At 44.3% G+C, this 15,704-nt stretch overlaps 1 protein-coding gene across 1 annotated transcript in view; it reads left to right on the top strand.

Annotated features, from left to right (window-relative positions):
- The window catches only part of LOC136627319 (oocyte zinc finger protein XlCOF6-like), a 232,291-nt gene that overhangs the window by 5,352 nt on the left and 211,235 nt on the right, over window positions 1-15,704 (top strand). The window contains exons 2-11 of the mRNA XM_066602321.1: window positions 593-680; window positions 2,942-3,080; window positions 3,345-3,524; window positions 3,607-3,730; window positions 4,222-4,286; window positions 11,630-11,732; window positions 11,973-12,064; window positions 12,146-12,218; window positions 12,313-12,410; window positions 15,337-15,439. Of these exons, the coding sequence (XP_066458418.1) occupies window positions 3,003-3,080; window positions 3,345-3,524; window positions 3,607-3,730; window positions 4,222-4,286; window positions 11,630-11,732; window positions 11,973-12,064; window positions 12,146-12,218; window positions 12,313-12,410; window positions 15,337-15,439 (916 nt within the window). The 5' untranslated portion in view covers window positions 593-680; window positions 2,942-3,002. The remainder of the gene's footprint in view (window positions 1-592; window positions 681-2,941; window positions 3,081-3,344; window positions 3,525-3,606; window positions 3,731-4,221; window positions 4,287-11,629; window positions 11,733-11,972; window positions 12,065-12,145; window positions 12,219-12,312; window positions 12,411-15,336; window positions 15,440-15,704) is intronic.

Here is a 15,704-nt window from a genome sequence, read left to right as displayed (position 1 = left end):
ATCCAACCCGGCGCCCCCCAGAGACCCTATACTCACCTCTCTGGATCTGCCGGCGCTGGGCTGTGACGCTGACTCTCATGGTACTTCCGCAGAGCTCACTGAGGAAGTATCGCGGGATGAACGGCTTCCATGGACTGAAATGGAAGCCGTCTGCACGATTTTCCTCATGAAATAGAACCTGCTGCGATTCTCCCCCGTGAGTGGAAAGTCACCGTTGATTTCCGCTCATGGGCAGGGGAGAATCGTTTACCGTTGCATGTCTATGGACGGTTATTGCTGCGGAATTCGCGACGGCTGTCTAGCCCCAAGGCAGAAAGTTCATCCTACCATGTGGATGGAACGTACCTGGCTGTGGTGTATTATGGAGGTGACCTGTAATGGACGTGCCGGGGCTGTCTGTTGGGCTGCAAAGGAGACACAAGGTGTATCTTTAAGGATGGAGGGTGAATTGAAGAGCACATGGGGGGCGGGGGGGCGGTTGGATGGAATTGTAACTTGATTATATGTTTATATACTGTATATTTGTGGTCCGCGGGGATAACTTGGTATTATTATGGAATCTTTTTGACCTGGCCAATAACTTTTCTTGCAGGCGGCAGCTCGGGGGATGGTATCAACCCTTGGAAAGGCATCACATTTTTCACCTAAACTCTGCAGAACCAAGGCTTTGGGGGCTCGCTGTAAGTTTTAGGTCTTCTGTACTTTTCTCTCCATATTATAGGGCTAGTTTGCTTATGTTTGTCATTTTATTTTGTCTTTTCATCTTTGTAATCATTGTATTGTTTTTTATTGACTCTTAGAGCTTTAATAGGTTTATTCCTTGGTGTTCTGTACTTGTAGCCTCCAAGTAGCTGTGACAGCTGTGGCAGAAGTCCAGAATGCTATCCCATTGCTTTCAATGGGGTTGGCAATGCTGCCGGACCCATAGAAAGCAGTGGTTTTGTGGCAACCCCCGCAGCATGATTTTTGGGGAAGGGCTTGAAATAAAGCCCTTCCCTGAAAATCATCCCTAGCTGGTTAAAAAAACTTTACTCACCGCTCAGATGCGTCCTCTGCTGGCTCTCTTGCACTGCTGTCCAGCACTTTGATAGTGAATTAATTGATGAATAGCTAAGCACTGCCTGTAATTGGCTGAGCGCTCAGCCAATCAGCATAGCCCTTTCAGGAGGCGGGGATTTTTAAATCCCCGCCTGCTGATGGTGATGGACAGCCGTGCAGGGGAGCCAGCCGGAGGACGCGTCTGAGCGGCGGAGTGGTGAGTAAAGTTTTTTTGTTTGTTTGTTTTGTTTTGTTTTTTTAACCAGCTAGGGATGATTTTCAGGGAAGGGCTTATATTTCAAGGCCTTCCCCGAAAATCATGCTGCGGGAGTCGCCACAAAACCACTGCTTTTAATGGGTCCGGCAGCAGCGCCGACCCCATTGAAAGCCATGGGATTGCATGCTGGACTTCTGCCACAGCTGTGGCAGAGGATTCCTTCATCCCTGCGGTCCCCGCCAGGATGAGGGAAACTCCTGCCACAGCTGTGGCAGAAGTCCGCGGTATTCTCCCTATGTTTGCAATGGGGCTAGCGCTGCTGCCGCTGGCCCAATTGACAACACTGGCGATATTGTAGTGTTTTTCTTGCACTGTAAGACGAGCGTTTTCACTCGCTCTCGCAGCGCAAGAAATAAAACCGCCAGTGGGTGTGAGCCCTTACAATCCATAGCACTGTTTAGTGCTGAAGACTCCGCAGAGGAAAAAAGCGATTTCATGGTTAATTTTACAACTGCTAGATTGATTTTTGGCAGAGCATTGAGGAACTAGAGGGCTCAGGATCTGTTCTGTAAACTGAATGGAATCTAGCACTGGATTTAAACCTCTTCTCCAGCTTAAGCCAGTCTTTTTTGAGTACCTTCAGTAGAGTTGGAGGCTTTGATAAACTTTAGCCCTTGATTTAGGGAAGTTATGTAAACTTTCTTTCTTATACATTATCAGAGTTTGGCCGCCTGCACATGGGCGGATTTGCATTGCGGAATCCATAGCAGGAGTCCACCTCCGGATTGCACAGCAAATTCCACCCATAGCATGCTGTGGCAAAACGTGATTTCCTGCATTCTCTCTTTCTGTGTGGATTCTGCAAAGACGACTTACATTGAAGTCAATGGAAGCCGTCCGTCCCGCGGCCCTTCCACAATTGTCAGTGCGGAAAAGTCACGGGATCCGTGTCACCGCCTAGCAACGGCGCAGTCTAATCTGTGCTGAGCATGTTCACCGGTGATCCAGCTGGCACATCCGCAGCACAGATTATGAAGATGGTGGACAGGTACCTGGGGTCACCGGTCGGATCAGCCTTTCTCTCATTTTCCACAGTGTTTGTAATAAATTTAATTAATTTATTAGATTTTTCTTGACTTAATCAATAACTATCAGAATCTGAATCTGAGTCAAAATCAAAATAAATTCTCTCTCCACCTTAAAATCTGTTAGGAGTAGATGAAGAATCCTCAGATACTGGGCTTAAATATATTTTTACTCTTTCGAGAGTTTTACTTTGATGAGCGACTGTTATTTTTTTGAACGATTCAGACATTAGTTCTTAAAACCATTTAAAGAATTCTCCCATCTCCGAGCCCCCAGGAAGTGTTCTCTATCTGTGCAGGTGATACACTTATCAGGTAAAGCCTCATCCTGTAGTGGCTGTTGACAGGAAATGCATAGCCTATGAAAATATGCTCTGGTGCTTTTACCCCCTCCGGTAGTCTGACTGGACATCTGAAGCATATTCCATATTTTTCGCTCTATAAGCTCACAAAAAACAAGCTCTCATGTGGTTAAGACGCAGTAAACATAAGTCAGGATGTTTGGAAAGCGGAGAGGAAAAAAATGAAAATGAGTACGATAAAAAAGGCTGCAGCAGAAAGCTGTGTGGCTTTAATATTGACTCCTCTTCTTTCCTTTCAGGTCTCTACAATATAAGATCCTCTGATATGTATGATATTTTTGCTGATTGACCCGTTACAAAATGAGGAAGAACAGAAACAAGATGCCGGAGAGTATATTAAATCTCACCCTAGAGATACTCTTCCAGCTTACTGGGGAGGTGAGAGATTCTGATGATGTCACATCATCCTTATCTATGGTAATAACAGATGATGTCACCGGGGAGGGGAGAGATTCTGATGATGTCACATTACATCGTTCTTATCAATGGTAATAACAGATGATGTCACTGGGGAGGGGAGAGATTCCGATGATGTCACATTACATCATTCTTATCATTGGTAATAACAGATGATGTCACTGGAGAGGTGATGGACTCTGGAAATGTCTGTAGTGATATTTATTAATGTCTCCCCATATACAGGATTACACAGTAGTGAAGAAGACCTCTAGTGATGGCTGCCGGGCCTCTGTGTGTGATGGATGGGGAAGACCCCTGGACCCAATAACTGGGCCCCCACCTCAGCCCCCGATACATGAGAACATCAATGTACAGAAGATTCTGGAACTCACCAACAAGATGATTGAGCTGCTGACTGAAGAGGTGAGACTGCAGGGAATGCTGGGACATTATACAGTAACAGCACTGGAGGCTTCTGGGTGATGACTATATATTGTGTTGTCAGGTTCCTATAAGGTATCAGGATGTCGCTGTCTATTTCTCCATGGAGGAATGGGAGTATTTAGAAGGACACAAGGATCTGTACAAGGAGGCCATGATGGAGACCCACCAGCCGCTCACATCACCAGGTAATGGATGTATTTAGCAGGATCGTATCTAGGGGGAGTGGGGAATGTTCCCCTGGCTCTTCTGGTGAGGAAAACATCGGCCAGGCAGAAAACTGTATTCGTTGGATTAGTGGAGCCACTCACTACACAATTGTTGATTGTGTAGTGAGTGGCTCCACTAATCCAACTAGTACAGTTCAGTTTTCCAGTGAATACTATCGATGACCTATCATCAGGATAGGTCATCAATAGTTGATTGGCCGGGGTTCGCCGCTTGGGACTCCGACCGATCAGCTGAGCAGGTGAATGCTGTCAGTTACGCAATAACACAAAGGGTGAGGGAAATCAATGGGAGCTGTGCCTGCAGTTACAAGCGCCGGCCACTACCTAGGAGATTGGCACAGAGGCTTCTGCTCAAACTTCTGTGTATTTGGAGCAAAAGTCTCTGCGCCGACCCGTCTTATTATCTGTATGTAAAGAATTACTTCAGTGTCTGTCTGTGTTTTCTCCAGCTCCATCCAGTAAGAGAAGCCCACCAGAGAGATGTCCCCGTCCTCTTCTTCCACAGGACCATCAGGTAGATGGAGATGTCTCTCTGATCTGTAGAAGGCTGTGAAGCTCTTGTCTTCAGTCTTATTAGATGTCTATTACTTGTGTGATGAGGCCGGTGGAGATGGCAGGATTACCGCTGACCAGAGACATTACATGTCGTCTGGATCTTCTCCCAGTTTTCTGCTGATGGTGACTGCTGGTGGGAATAAGGAGCCTACAGGTTGGATTTATATCTATCTGCTCCTTTATTTCCCCCGAGACAAGCAGCAGATGTGTCTGGTAGACGCTGATCACCTCCACTGAGACAATGTGCAGCGTGTCTAGCCATGCCGGATATACATGTGTATGAGATTCCTGAGGGGTTAATGAGCCGTCATCTAATATCTATGTCCAGCTTCTAGACCTGCAGCTATGTGGCAATGAGAGTAGATAGAACATAACCCACTCAGACAAAAGGTTTCCTTCTGGACCTTCTATGGACAGCTAGCCAAAATAATGTCACCCAGATGTATGGTGGGGTTCAGTAATAGTGTCCGGTGTTTGTAGGATTCCTATCTAGATCTTCTCCGCACTAAGCCATGAGCTATCTTTAGGAAGAACATGAAATTGTAAGGAATGTATACATCACTAGTACACTATAGAGCACCACTCGGTGGAGGAGAAATGATTAACCTTATCAAGTTAAATATATATTTAAAATATATACCTTGATGCGCTTTATCACTCCTTCTCCTACTCTGTAGTGGTTTTATAGTTTTGGCTTTCTGACCCCCTTCTTCTGATAGACAAATATGGTTTGGTTTCATATCCCTTTCTCATACATCACCTGTAACATTGTGGTTTTTGGAATGGAAAAAGTAGGTGTTACAGATATATATTGATTACAACTAGGAGAATTAACCTGCCTTAGCAGTTACCGAAGTAACGCCCCTAACCACTGCATTGATCCAGAGATGGCAGACAACTCAACCAAAACATTTTACCCATAAACCTTCCTTCCATACACAGACACAACACAACTTCTCCTTTGGTGTGTGATGGTCGGCCACAGCTTTACTAATTATCTTAAAATTCCAAGCTTCAAACATGGTAGAAGAACCCACATGTATCTCAGAACATTAAAACGTGTGGAGCTAAAGCCATATGCTAGTCATCAACTATAACAGGCAAGTCCACTTTCAAATCATATCCCGGTATCATCTACCATCCGTCATGGAGGAGCCTATATATCTCTGCACTGGGCTCCAACCTCCATCCAACAAAGAAAGAGCCTGCTCCATTTCATCTGGAGCCCCGACAGAAATTCGTCCAAGACAATCTCATTAAGATGGACCCTGTTCAACCGCATAGGCGACTATTGTCCACTTCCAGCTGTCTGTGTCAGATGACTGCCCCCGAGCAGCCCCAAATAAAATCGAATAGGTGAGCATTGAACTGCGTCAAGCCTTCTCGACAGCCCTGGAATCCTGCACCCCTCTTGCTACATCACTCTTGGAACAATTTCAAACCGCACCAACATAAGCTTCGAAAAGAAATTCTAAACGTGTTCCAAATCGTCTGAGATGAGAAATATCATGCATGAGAATTAGGACATACTGGTCAGGAATCCTTGCCAGGCTCTCACGCAGGAGAGTTGCATAAAGAAATGACTTTGCCCACAAAGAACAGTTTAATAAGCAACGTTTTGATGGAAAAAAAAGTGTTGTTGTAAAGAATAAAAGGAGAGTGTTGCTTTCATTAGGGAATCCTCCACAACCACCAGAGGCCGCTGTCTGCAGACCTGACAGCTCACGAGAGTTGTGCTGTCTTCCAGGTGCACAAATCAAGCAAGAGGTGTTTGATAGGCTGTCAAGACTCTTCAGTTCTACAGAACACCACCCATTCCTACTATAACATGTAGGGACAAATGACACTGCAAAAGAGAACCTTGCAACTGTCTGCAGAGAATATGAAGACTTCAGCAAGTGAAGTGAAGGAACTGGGAGCCCAGGTAATCTTCTATGGAATAAGGAGATGGAACAAGATTCTATAAGTGAACAACTGGCTATGTCGATTGTGCTGTTCGAAAGGATTTGGATTTTGGACCATCAAGTGAGTTATCTATATGATGGACTCTTTACTAGAGACGTGTTTCACCTTACAAAGACAGGAAAGCATATATTTGGCAAGTGCCTTGCTACACTTATCATGAGAGCTTTAAACTAGAACAATATGGGAAGGGAAGTCATAAATATAAAGTTAATGAATGCAATTATCTTGCTATTATAAATGGAAAGAAAGAACAAAGACAAAAAAATTAAAAAGGAAGGTAGAGGAGTAAGAGACACCGATCACAAACTAAGAGCATAGGAAATTAAGAAGAATTGAAGTTCCTAACAGAGGATGTCATAGGTATCAAAGAAATTTGGTGAAATGATACACATGTTCTTAATACAAGGCTTGAAGGCTTCAACTTATTTATGTGAAACAGACCTAATAAAAGAGGAGGAGGTATTGCATTGTATGTTAGGAAAGCATACATCTCTACAGAGATTCAAGCTTCAGAGCATGGGAGTTCTGTAGAAACTCTTTGGGTAAGAATACAAGGAGAGAACAACAGAAAGGACTCCATTGTAGGCATTTACTATAGGCCACCTGAACAAGCAGAAGATATGAATGAACTCTTTCTACATCAGACGGCTAAGTTTTCAAAAAAGTATGACATGTCAATCATGGGAGATTTTAACTATCCAGATATTTGTTGGGAATCTCTTTCGGGTAAAAGTAATGGATCCACCAAATTCTTATCCGCTCTTGCTGACAACCTTGTCTTCCAAAAGGTAGAAGAGAAAACGAGGGGATCTGCAATCTTGAACCTAATTTTTACCAAGTAAATGGTTTAGGAAGTATGGGCGGCTTGTAGCTTAGAAGGCAGTGATCATGCTATTCTTGAATTTTGGATAACAATGGAAGGAAGACCTGAGAAAACTCAGACCTCAAGGTTGGATTTAAAAAAGGCAGATTTTATTGAACTACGAAAAAGGGTAGGAAGAATCCAATGACTGACTGTTATTAAGGACAGAAATGCCCAAGAAGGTTGGGAAATATTGTGAAATGAGATTCTCAAAGCACAATTGTTAACAATCCCTAAAAGAAGGAAGAATAGAAAGCATTTAAAGAGACCGGAATGGGTGAACATAGAACTAACATACATGCTTAATAGGAGAAAATGTTTTTCATCACATGTACAGAATGGGGCCTATCTACAGAAGATTGTAATGCAGAAACTTTAGGACAAGTGTCAGAATAGTTAAACATAATAATGAATTGAAGCTTGCAACAGAGGCCAAAAGCAATAAAAAGGATTTGGGGGGTATGTCAAAAGCAAAAGAAAAGTCAAAAATGCTATGGAATGTTTACAGGATGAAAATGGGGAATTGGTTAAAATGTTGAAAAGGCCAAACTTTAAAATTCCTATTTTGTATCAGTTTTCTCTCAGAGAGTACATGTAACATCAACTGATCTTCATTGTGCTATTGAAGGAAAGAAAGGATGCAGGCTATCTATAAGCAGAGAGATGGTGAGGGATCACTTAGCTAACTTCAAGTCTCAAGGTCCAGGTGAATTCCATCTTAGGATACTAAAGAAGCAGTAGAGGTAATTGCTGAACCACTTGCCATAATCTTGGAAAATTCCTGGAGAACAGAAGTCCTAGAAGATTGGAAAAGGGCAAATGTTGTCCCTATCGGGAAGGAATTTTTCCCCCAAAAGGGCTAATTGGCTTCTGGCCTTGGGGTTTTTTGCCTTCCTCTGGATCAACACAGTAGGATAGACAGGCTGGACTAGATGGACAATGTCTTCATTCGGCCTTACATACTATGTTACTATGTTACTATCTTCAAAAAAGGGAAGAAGGTGGAACCAGGAAACTACAGGCCTGTGAGCCTGACTGTCAGGGAACTGGGATCTGGGTGACTGGCAGTCCCTGAATTACCCGCAACCCCTGTCCCTACCTAGTTGCCCCCCCCCCCCAGGCGAAGCCCTAGGGTTGGGGTGTCAAACTCATTTTCACCGAGAGCCACATCAGCCTTATGGTTGCCTTCAAAGGGCCGATTCTAATTGTAGGACAGTAAAGTAACGCATGCCATTCTGCGCATAGAGACGCACGCCATTCTGCGCATACATCTGCACGCCATTCTGCGCATACACCCGCACGCACGCACACCATTCTGCGCATACAGACGCACTCCATTCTGCGCATACACCCGCACACACGCACACCATTCTGCGCATACAGACGCACACCATTCTGCGCATACAGACGCACACCATTCTGCGCATACAGATGCACACCTTTCTTCGCATACACACGCACACCATTCTGCGCATACACCTGCACAGACGCACACACAATTCTGCGCATACAGACGCACACCATTCTGCGCATACACCCGCACAAACGCACACCATTCTGCGCATACACCCGCACAGACGCACACCATTCTGCGCTTACACCCGCACACCATTCTGCGCATACACCCGCACAGACGCACACCATTCTGCGCATACACCCGCACAGACGCACACCATTCTGCGCATACACCCGCACAAACGCATACCATTCTGCGCATACACCCGCACACCATTTTGCGCATACACCCGCACAGACGCACACCATTCTGTGCGTACACCCGCACAGATGCACACCATTCTGTGCATACAGACGCACACCATTCTGCGCATACACCGGCACACCATTCTGCGCATACACCCGCACACCATGGCAGAAAAATCTGCAGCTAGCAGCGTTTTCGGCGAAACGGGCCCGATCAAAGGAGCGCTGTCCGCCCATTGAAATTCAATGGAGCCGGCAATACAGCCGGCTCCATTAAAAAACAATGGGCTGCCGGCGAGCGCAGGCTGAATTTTCGGGAAGGGCTTAAACATATAAGCCCTTCCCTGAAAACCATCCAAAAATGTGTAAAAATAAAAATATATACTCACCTTGTCCCTGCAGCCGGAGTTCAGCCGCGGCCGGCCGGCTGGCAGTTCTGCTGAACTGCTCTGTGTAGTATTCAGCAGCCGGGGATTTAAAATCCCCGCCTGCTGAATGGGCTGCCTCCGATTGGTCACAGCCCTCACCAATCAGAGGCAGCTCTCACTCACCCATTCATGAATTCATGAATGGGTGAGTGAGTGCTGCCTCTGATTGGCTCAGCACAGGGACCAATCAGGGGCAGCTCTCAGCTATTAAATGACAGCTGAAAGCTGTCCCTGATTGGTCCCTGCGCTGAGCCAATCAGAGGCACCACTCACTCATTCATGAATTCATGAATGGGTGAGTGAGAGCTGCCTCTGATTGGTGAGGGCTGTGACCAATCGGAGGCAGCCCATTCAGCAGGCGGGGATTTTAAATCCCCGGCTGCTGAATACTACACAGAGCAGTTCAGGAGAACTGCCAGCCGGCCGCGGCTGAACTCCGGCTGCAGGGACAAGGTGAGTATATATTTTTATTTTTACACATTTTTGGATGGTTTTCAGGGAAGGGCTTATATGTTTAAGCCCTTCCCGAAAATTCATCCTGAGATCGCCCCCAGAGCCCATTGCTTTCAATGGAGCTAGCTGTATTGCCGGCTCCATTGAATTCAATGGGCGAACATCGTTCTTCTCTGCCACAGCTGTTACAGCTGTGGCAGAGGAGAATGATCTTTATAGTATATGTTCTCAATGGGGTCGGCGCTGCTGCCCCCGGCCCCATTGAGCGCATATAGAGAAGAGAACAGGAATCGCAGATCGCAGATAGGTGCGATCTGCGATTCGTCATGTCCTATAATTTATCGGACATCCGCATAAAAAGCGGACATGTGACCGATCCCATTGCGAAGCAACGGTTCTGTATATGCGCAGATCGCATGCGCATCCGCAAATCGCGGCAAAAAACGGTCGTCTGACCGAGGCCTAAAAAAGACATAGACAAACTGGAGCAAGTTCAGAGAAGAGTTACCAAGATGGTGAGCGGTCTGCAAATCATGTCCTATGAGGAACGGTTAAAGGATCTGGGAATGTTTAGCTTGCAAAAAAGAAGGCTGAGAGGAGACTTAATAGCTGTCTACAAATATCTGAAGGGCTGTCACAGTGCAGAGGGATCAGCCCTATTCTCATTTGTACAAGGAAAGACTAGAAGCAATGGGATGAAACTGAAAGGGAGGAGACACAAATTCCTTTAATGAGCGCTTACAGGAAAATAGGGAGTATAACCATGCAAAATACACCTTGCCATGACTAGTAAACCGAGACATCTGGACATAAATCAGGTTACATGTCAGTAAAAAGGAAAACTACTTGTCAGATAATCATGGAGACAAAGACATTTAATTCTGTAAACAAGTGTTTGTTATTCTGCAGTTACTTTGTTTTAAAGGGATGATTTGGAGAAGAATGAAGTACATTCTGGTCATGTAGAATGAAATACAGCTACAATATACAAACATTTATAAAATTAATGGATTCTGTCACCAGCTTCATGAGGTTTGGCTTGGAGTTGAGCTCTGAGTCACGGAGGGGGCCATGCTGGCTTTCCCCGCCTGCAGCATGCAGAGTGACGGCTCTCCTCCTATACACAAAGGGGCAGAGAGCTGTCAGTCTGCAGGATATGGGAGGGAGAAGCCAGCACGGCTCCCTTTGTGACTCAGAGCTCAACTCCAAGCCAAACTTCATGAACCTGCTGACAGAATCCCTTTAAGAAGTAGCCTAAAAAGGGCATGTACCCAGTTTCCCTGAAAATAAGACAGTGTCTTATATTACTTTTTGCTCCCAAAGCCTTTACTCTTTTACATGCATAGCTGCCTGGACACTATTTTAATTGACTTTTTTATTAACTGTAACTTGGGTGTATTTTTGGAGTAGGGCATATATTTTAAGCATCCTCAAAAATCCTGAAAATTCTTGCTAGGGCTTATTTTCAGGGAAAACAGGGACATGACTCTGATAACTACCACTGTCAGGTCATTTTTGGTTCTCATGATGATTAACTCTTTCCAATCAACTGTCTGACGTCTAAAGACATTATGATTTAAGGGTGTACAGCTCCGATGTTAGAAGATGCCCGTTGGGGTTTTCTTACTGTATATTGCCAGACTCTCTGCTGTTGGAGCCTATCCAACGTGTCACCTCATGCAGTGTCGGTGCCTATCCAACGTGCCACATCACGCAGTACTGGCTTTAGCCAGCATAAAGCTCCGTTGTATAACAGCAGAAAAAGAGTAAGCCCCCTAGGAAAACCAGGATATAAATTGGATTGGAAAGGCTTAATGATCTTTTCTGGTCATGTAAAACCTTCCACATGACTTCTCCAACCGTCTGCTGACTTTTACAATATTTGTCTCACAGCTTTTGTATCAGGATGAAGATCTGACCAATATTAATACTACAGAGACAAATGTGAGGGGCGATCAGCGGTGTAAAGAGGAGATTCCTACAGGTTACCGCCCAGGTGAGTAGTAACCACTAAATACAGTTGAGGAGAGCTGACTAGTTCTCTATTGAAGAGTGAGAGTATTTAGAGGGACATCGGGATGTGTAGAAGGACACCATGATGGAGAACCACTAGCAGCTCAAATCTGGGGGTAAGAGGAGACCTCTCTTGATTATAGAGGAAAGCAGGTATGACAGTAACTTAGATTCACCCATCAGCACATATAGAATGTATTTATGCTCTGGTTATTTCCTATAGATGGATCCAGTAGGGAAAACCCACCAGAGAGATGTCCCAGCCATCCATATTCTCAGGACTGTCGAGAGGAAAATGTCCCAGAGAACCAGCAGGTAGATGACGCTGATGTCTCACTAGAATCTGACCATAAAGTGATGGAACCAAGGATTATTTTACTTTTTTCTTCTATTTAGTGTGAAAATCTGATTGTTCTAAAGGTTGAGGTTAAAGACGAAGCAGAAGAGATGGATATAACGGCTGATCAGTGTAAGGAGGGGAGACGTCACTGAAGGTCACCTAGAGCCCATCATCTGCTCATCACATGCCGATAATCTATTCTGTCACTGTGTGTTTCCCACAGATGGACTCGTGGAAAGAAACCCACCAGAGAAATGTCCCAGCCGTCTATATTCCCAGAACTGTCCAGAAGAAAAGCCAAGTGTCTCAGAGAACCATCAGGTAGATGAAGCTGAGATTTCCTCAAATCCTTTATAGATGTCTACTAAACTTCTTTACGCTCTTTTTCATATTGATGGCTATGGTAGGTAGGGGTTACAAATGGTGTCTGGTTTCATGAAAGATGGTATTGCACTTCCACCTGTTTAGAAATCCAATTTGCAATTGAGATTTAGCATGGAGCAATGTAAAGTTCTGCAGTGTGAATCACAGACTAACTGCACAATTCCAATCAGCTGGTGCTAAAGCTAACAGAATATTGTCATGCACTGAAGATAGCATTGAGTCAGTTGTTATATTCATAGAGTTTCATTCAAAATTATTCTACCGCCATCGTTGATTAGGTTTATTAGCCACATTTACAAACCATTTTTTTTGTTTCTTTCTTGCAATCAAACAAGAGCAATGTAAATAGCTCAACACAACTAAAACAACAAGTGGTCCTCCAACTTCTCTACAAAATGCCACATTTTGCCGTTTAACTGCTGTTTCAGAATTATTCACCCCCTGAATAGAATCCCTCATAAAAGTACGCATTTGGAAATCCGTTGTGTCAAGCACAGCGGATGCAACTAATCAAGGGCTTCATTAGTTGCATCAGGTGTGCTTGAGAGAAAATACATCAAAGACCCAGACTGGCAAGAGCTTTGCTGACACTGATATTTGATTATATGTTAAGTTACCCTTGAATGGCTACAAAAGACCTGCAGTAAGATCTGGTGCAGCAACACTGAGGTTCCTGTTTATACACTAAGATGCATACTAAAAAAAACTGAAGGTCTTCATACCTGAACTCCAACACGTCCTCCTCTACTGACCCAAAAGCACAACGGCTTTAATGAGAGTTTACATGAAAATGGAGAGTATAACAATACCAAATACATCTGGCTGTTAATTACAGATAACAGTTGTCAGATAATTACAGAGTAAGGGCTCCTTCACATGGGCGCTGCGATTTTCGGCCGGCTGCATCAAGGCTGCAGCACAGCTGAAAATCGCACAAGCGAGAAGCAGCTATGACCAAGTCACAGCTGCATCTCCCATTTAAGGGCCCGGGTGCGGCTAGTTTACGCTGCACCCAGAATACCATTGGGCAGGGGGATGGAGTTCAGCTTTGCTAAACTCCCTTCCCCTCTCCGCCCCTTGCCGGCTGTCTGCAAAGGGAGGGGGCGGGACAGGGCGGGAGCTAGTGCGCTAATCTCCCGCCCTGTCCTGCTAACTCCCTTTGCCGACAGCCGGCAAGGAGCGAAGAGGGGGAGGGAGTTTAGCTGAGATTCTGCTAAACTCCCTCCCACCTCCCTTTTTGATCAGCTCTCATAGGCTCCCATAGGAGTCTATGGGACTGTCCAGTATATTCCAGGCGAAAAGATAGGTCCAGACCTATCTTTTCCGGCAGCGTCAAAAAAAACCAGCCGGCCGGGATGCGCACCATATGCGCTATCTTTTCCGTCCATTTGTTTTTACGCACTGGAAAATTGACCATCTGAATTGATGCATTGGAATTCAATGTATCAGAGGGTCACATATATCAGACGGCTGTGAAAACGTGGCCGATATACGCTTGTGTGAATAAACCCTTACATAGTATTTTAGGACACATGTCCATCCAGTTCAGCCTATTACCCCCAATGTTGATCCAGAGGAAGGCAAAAAAATCCCAGTGAGTTAGAAGCCAATATGGCAATCAGAATATTCTCGAGATTACAGACCCATCTGAAATAATCAGTAATATAACATAAAATATTATTACACTCCAGGCTCCTCTTGTACTCTTTTAATGAGTTTGCCATCACCATGTGCTCCGGCAGAGAGTTCTATAGCCTCATTGATCTTACAGTAAAGAACCCACTCCTATGTTGATGTGTAGAAACTAACTTTCCTCTAAATTTAGAGGGCGCCCCTATATTACAATCCTGGGTATAAATAGATGATGGGAGATAGCTCTGTATTGACTCCTGATATATATAGGGGTAAGCCCTCACTGACTGACTCACTCGCTGACTCGCCACTAATTCTCTAACTTCCCGATGTCGCACAAACATGAAATTTGGCAGGAGCATTCTTTAGATCCTAAATAGGAAAAGTAAAGGGGTCACAACTTGAAAATTCAATGCTAAGTGCAAAAGTATTGGCACCCCTATGTAATGTACCTAATCTAATTCTCTTAACTTCCTGATGTCATACAAACATTAAATTTGGCAGGAACATTCTTTAGTTACTAAATAGGAAAAGTAAAGGGGTCACAACTTGATTATTCAGTTTCAAGTGCAAAAGTATTGGTACCTCTATATAATGTACCAAATCTAATTCTCTAACTTCCCGATGTCGCACAAACATGAAATTTGTCAGGAGCATTCTTTAGTTCTTATATAGGAAAAGTAAAAGGGTCACAACTTGATTATTTGATGTTAAGTGTAAAAGTATTGGCACCCCTGTGTAATGTAGTCGCCACTAATTCTCTAACTTCCCAGTGTCGTAGAAACATGAAATTTGGCACAATCATTCTTTTGGTCGTAAATAGGAAAAGTAAAGGGGTCACAGCTCCAAAATTCAAAGCTAATTGCAAAAGTATTGGCACCCCTGTGTAATTAATGTACCTGATCTAATTCTCTTACTTTCCGGTGTCCTGCAAACATGAAATTTGGCACGACCATTCTTTAGGTCCTAAATAGGAAAAGTAAAGGGGTCACAACTTGATTATTTAGTGCTACGTGCAAAAGTATTGGCACCCCTATGTAATCTAACTTCCCAGTGTCATACAAACATTAAATGTATCAGACCATTCTTTAGGTCATTCACTCTGACATGACTGATAACTTTTGCTGTCAGGTCAGTTTTTCATGATGATTAATGATTTTTTCTTTCCTTGTAAAACCTTCCACACGACTTCTCCAACTGTCTGCTGACTTTTACAATATTTGTCTCACAGCTTTTGTATCAGGATGAAGATCTGACCAATATTACTACTACAGAGACAAATGTGAGGGGCGATCAGCGGTGTAAAGAGGAGATTCCTACAGGTAACCGCCCAGGTGAGTAGTAACCACTAAATACAGCAGAGGAGAGTCACAGATTCTCCTCGGTCAGCGGCTGCAGATAGTTATTTAGATTTATAAGCTCTTGGTTCTGTCAGTTTCCACTGTATATTCTCCCATTCAGCCGGAGTACAAACTAAATATGGATGACATGGGATACCGTTATAGCTGATAACACATGATGGGCATTTATGGCAGAAATGGTTTTCCAATTCTGGGACTGAGGGTCCTTTTACACTGACCAACTCTTGATCTGATGTAA

This window comes from Eleutherodactylus coqui, chromosome 5 (genome assembly GCF_035609145.1).
Source record: "Eleutherodactylus coqui strain aEleCoq1 chromosome 5, aEleCoq1.hap1, whole genome shotgun sequence".
Classification (NCBI taxonomy): domain Eukaryota; kingdom Metazoa; phylum Chordata; class Amphibia; order Anura; family Eleutherodactylidae; genus Eleutherodactylus; species Eleutherodactylus coqui.
Note: the sequence above shows the minus strand (reverse complement) of the source record. Positions and strands in the feature narration are given on the sequence as shown.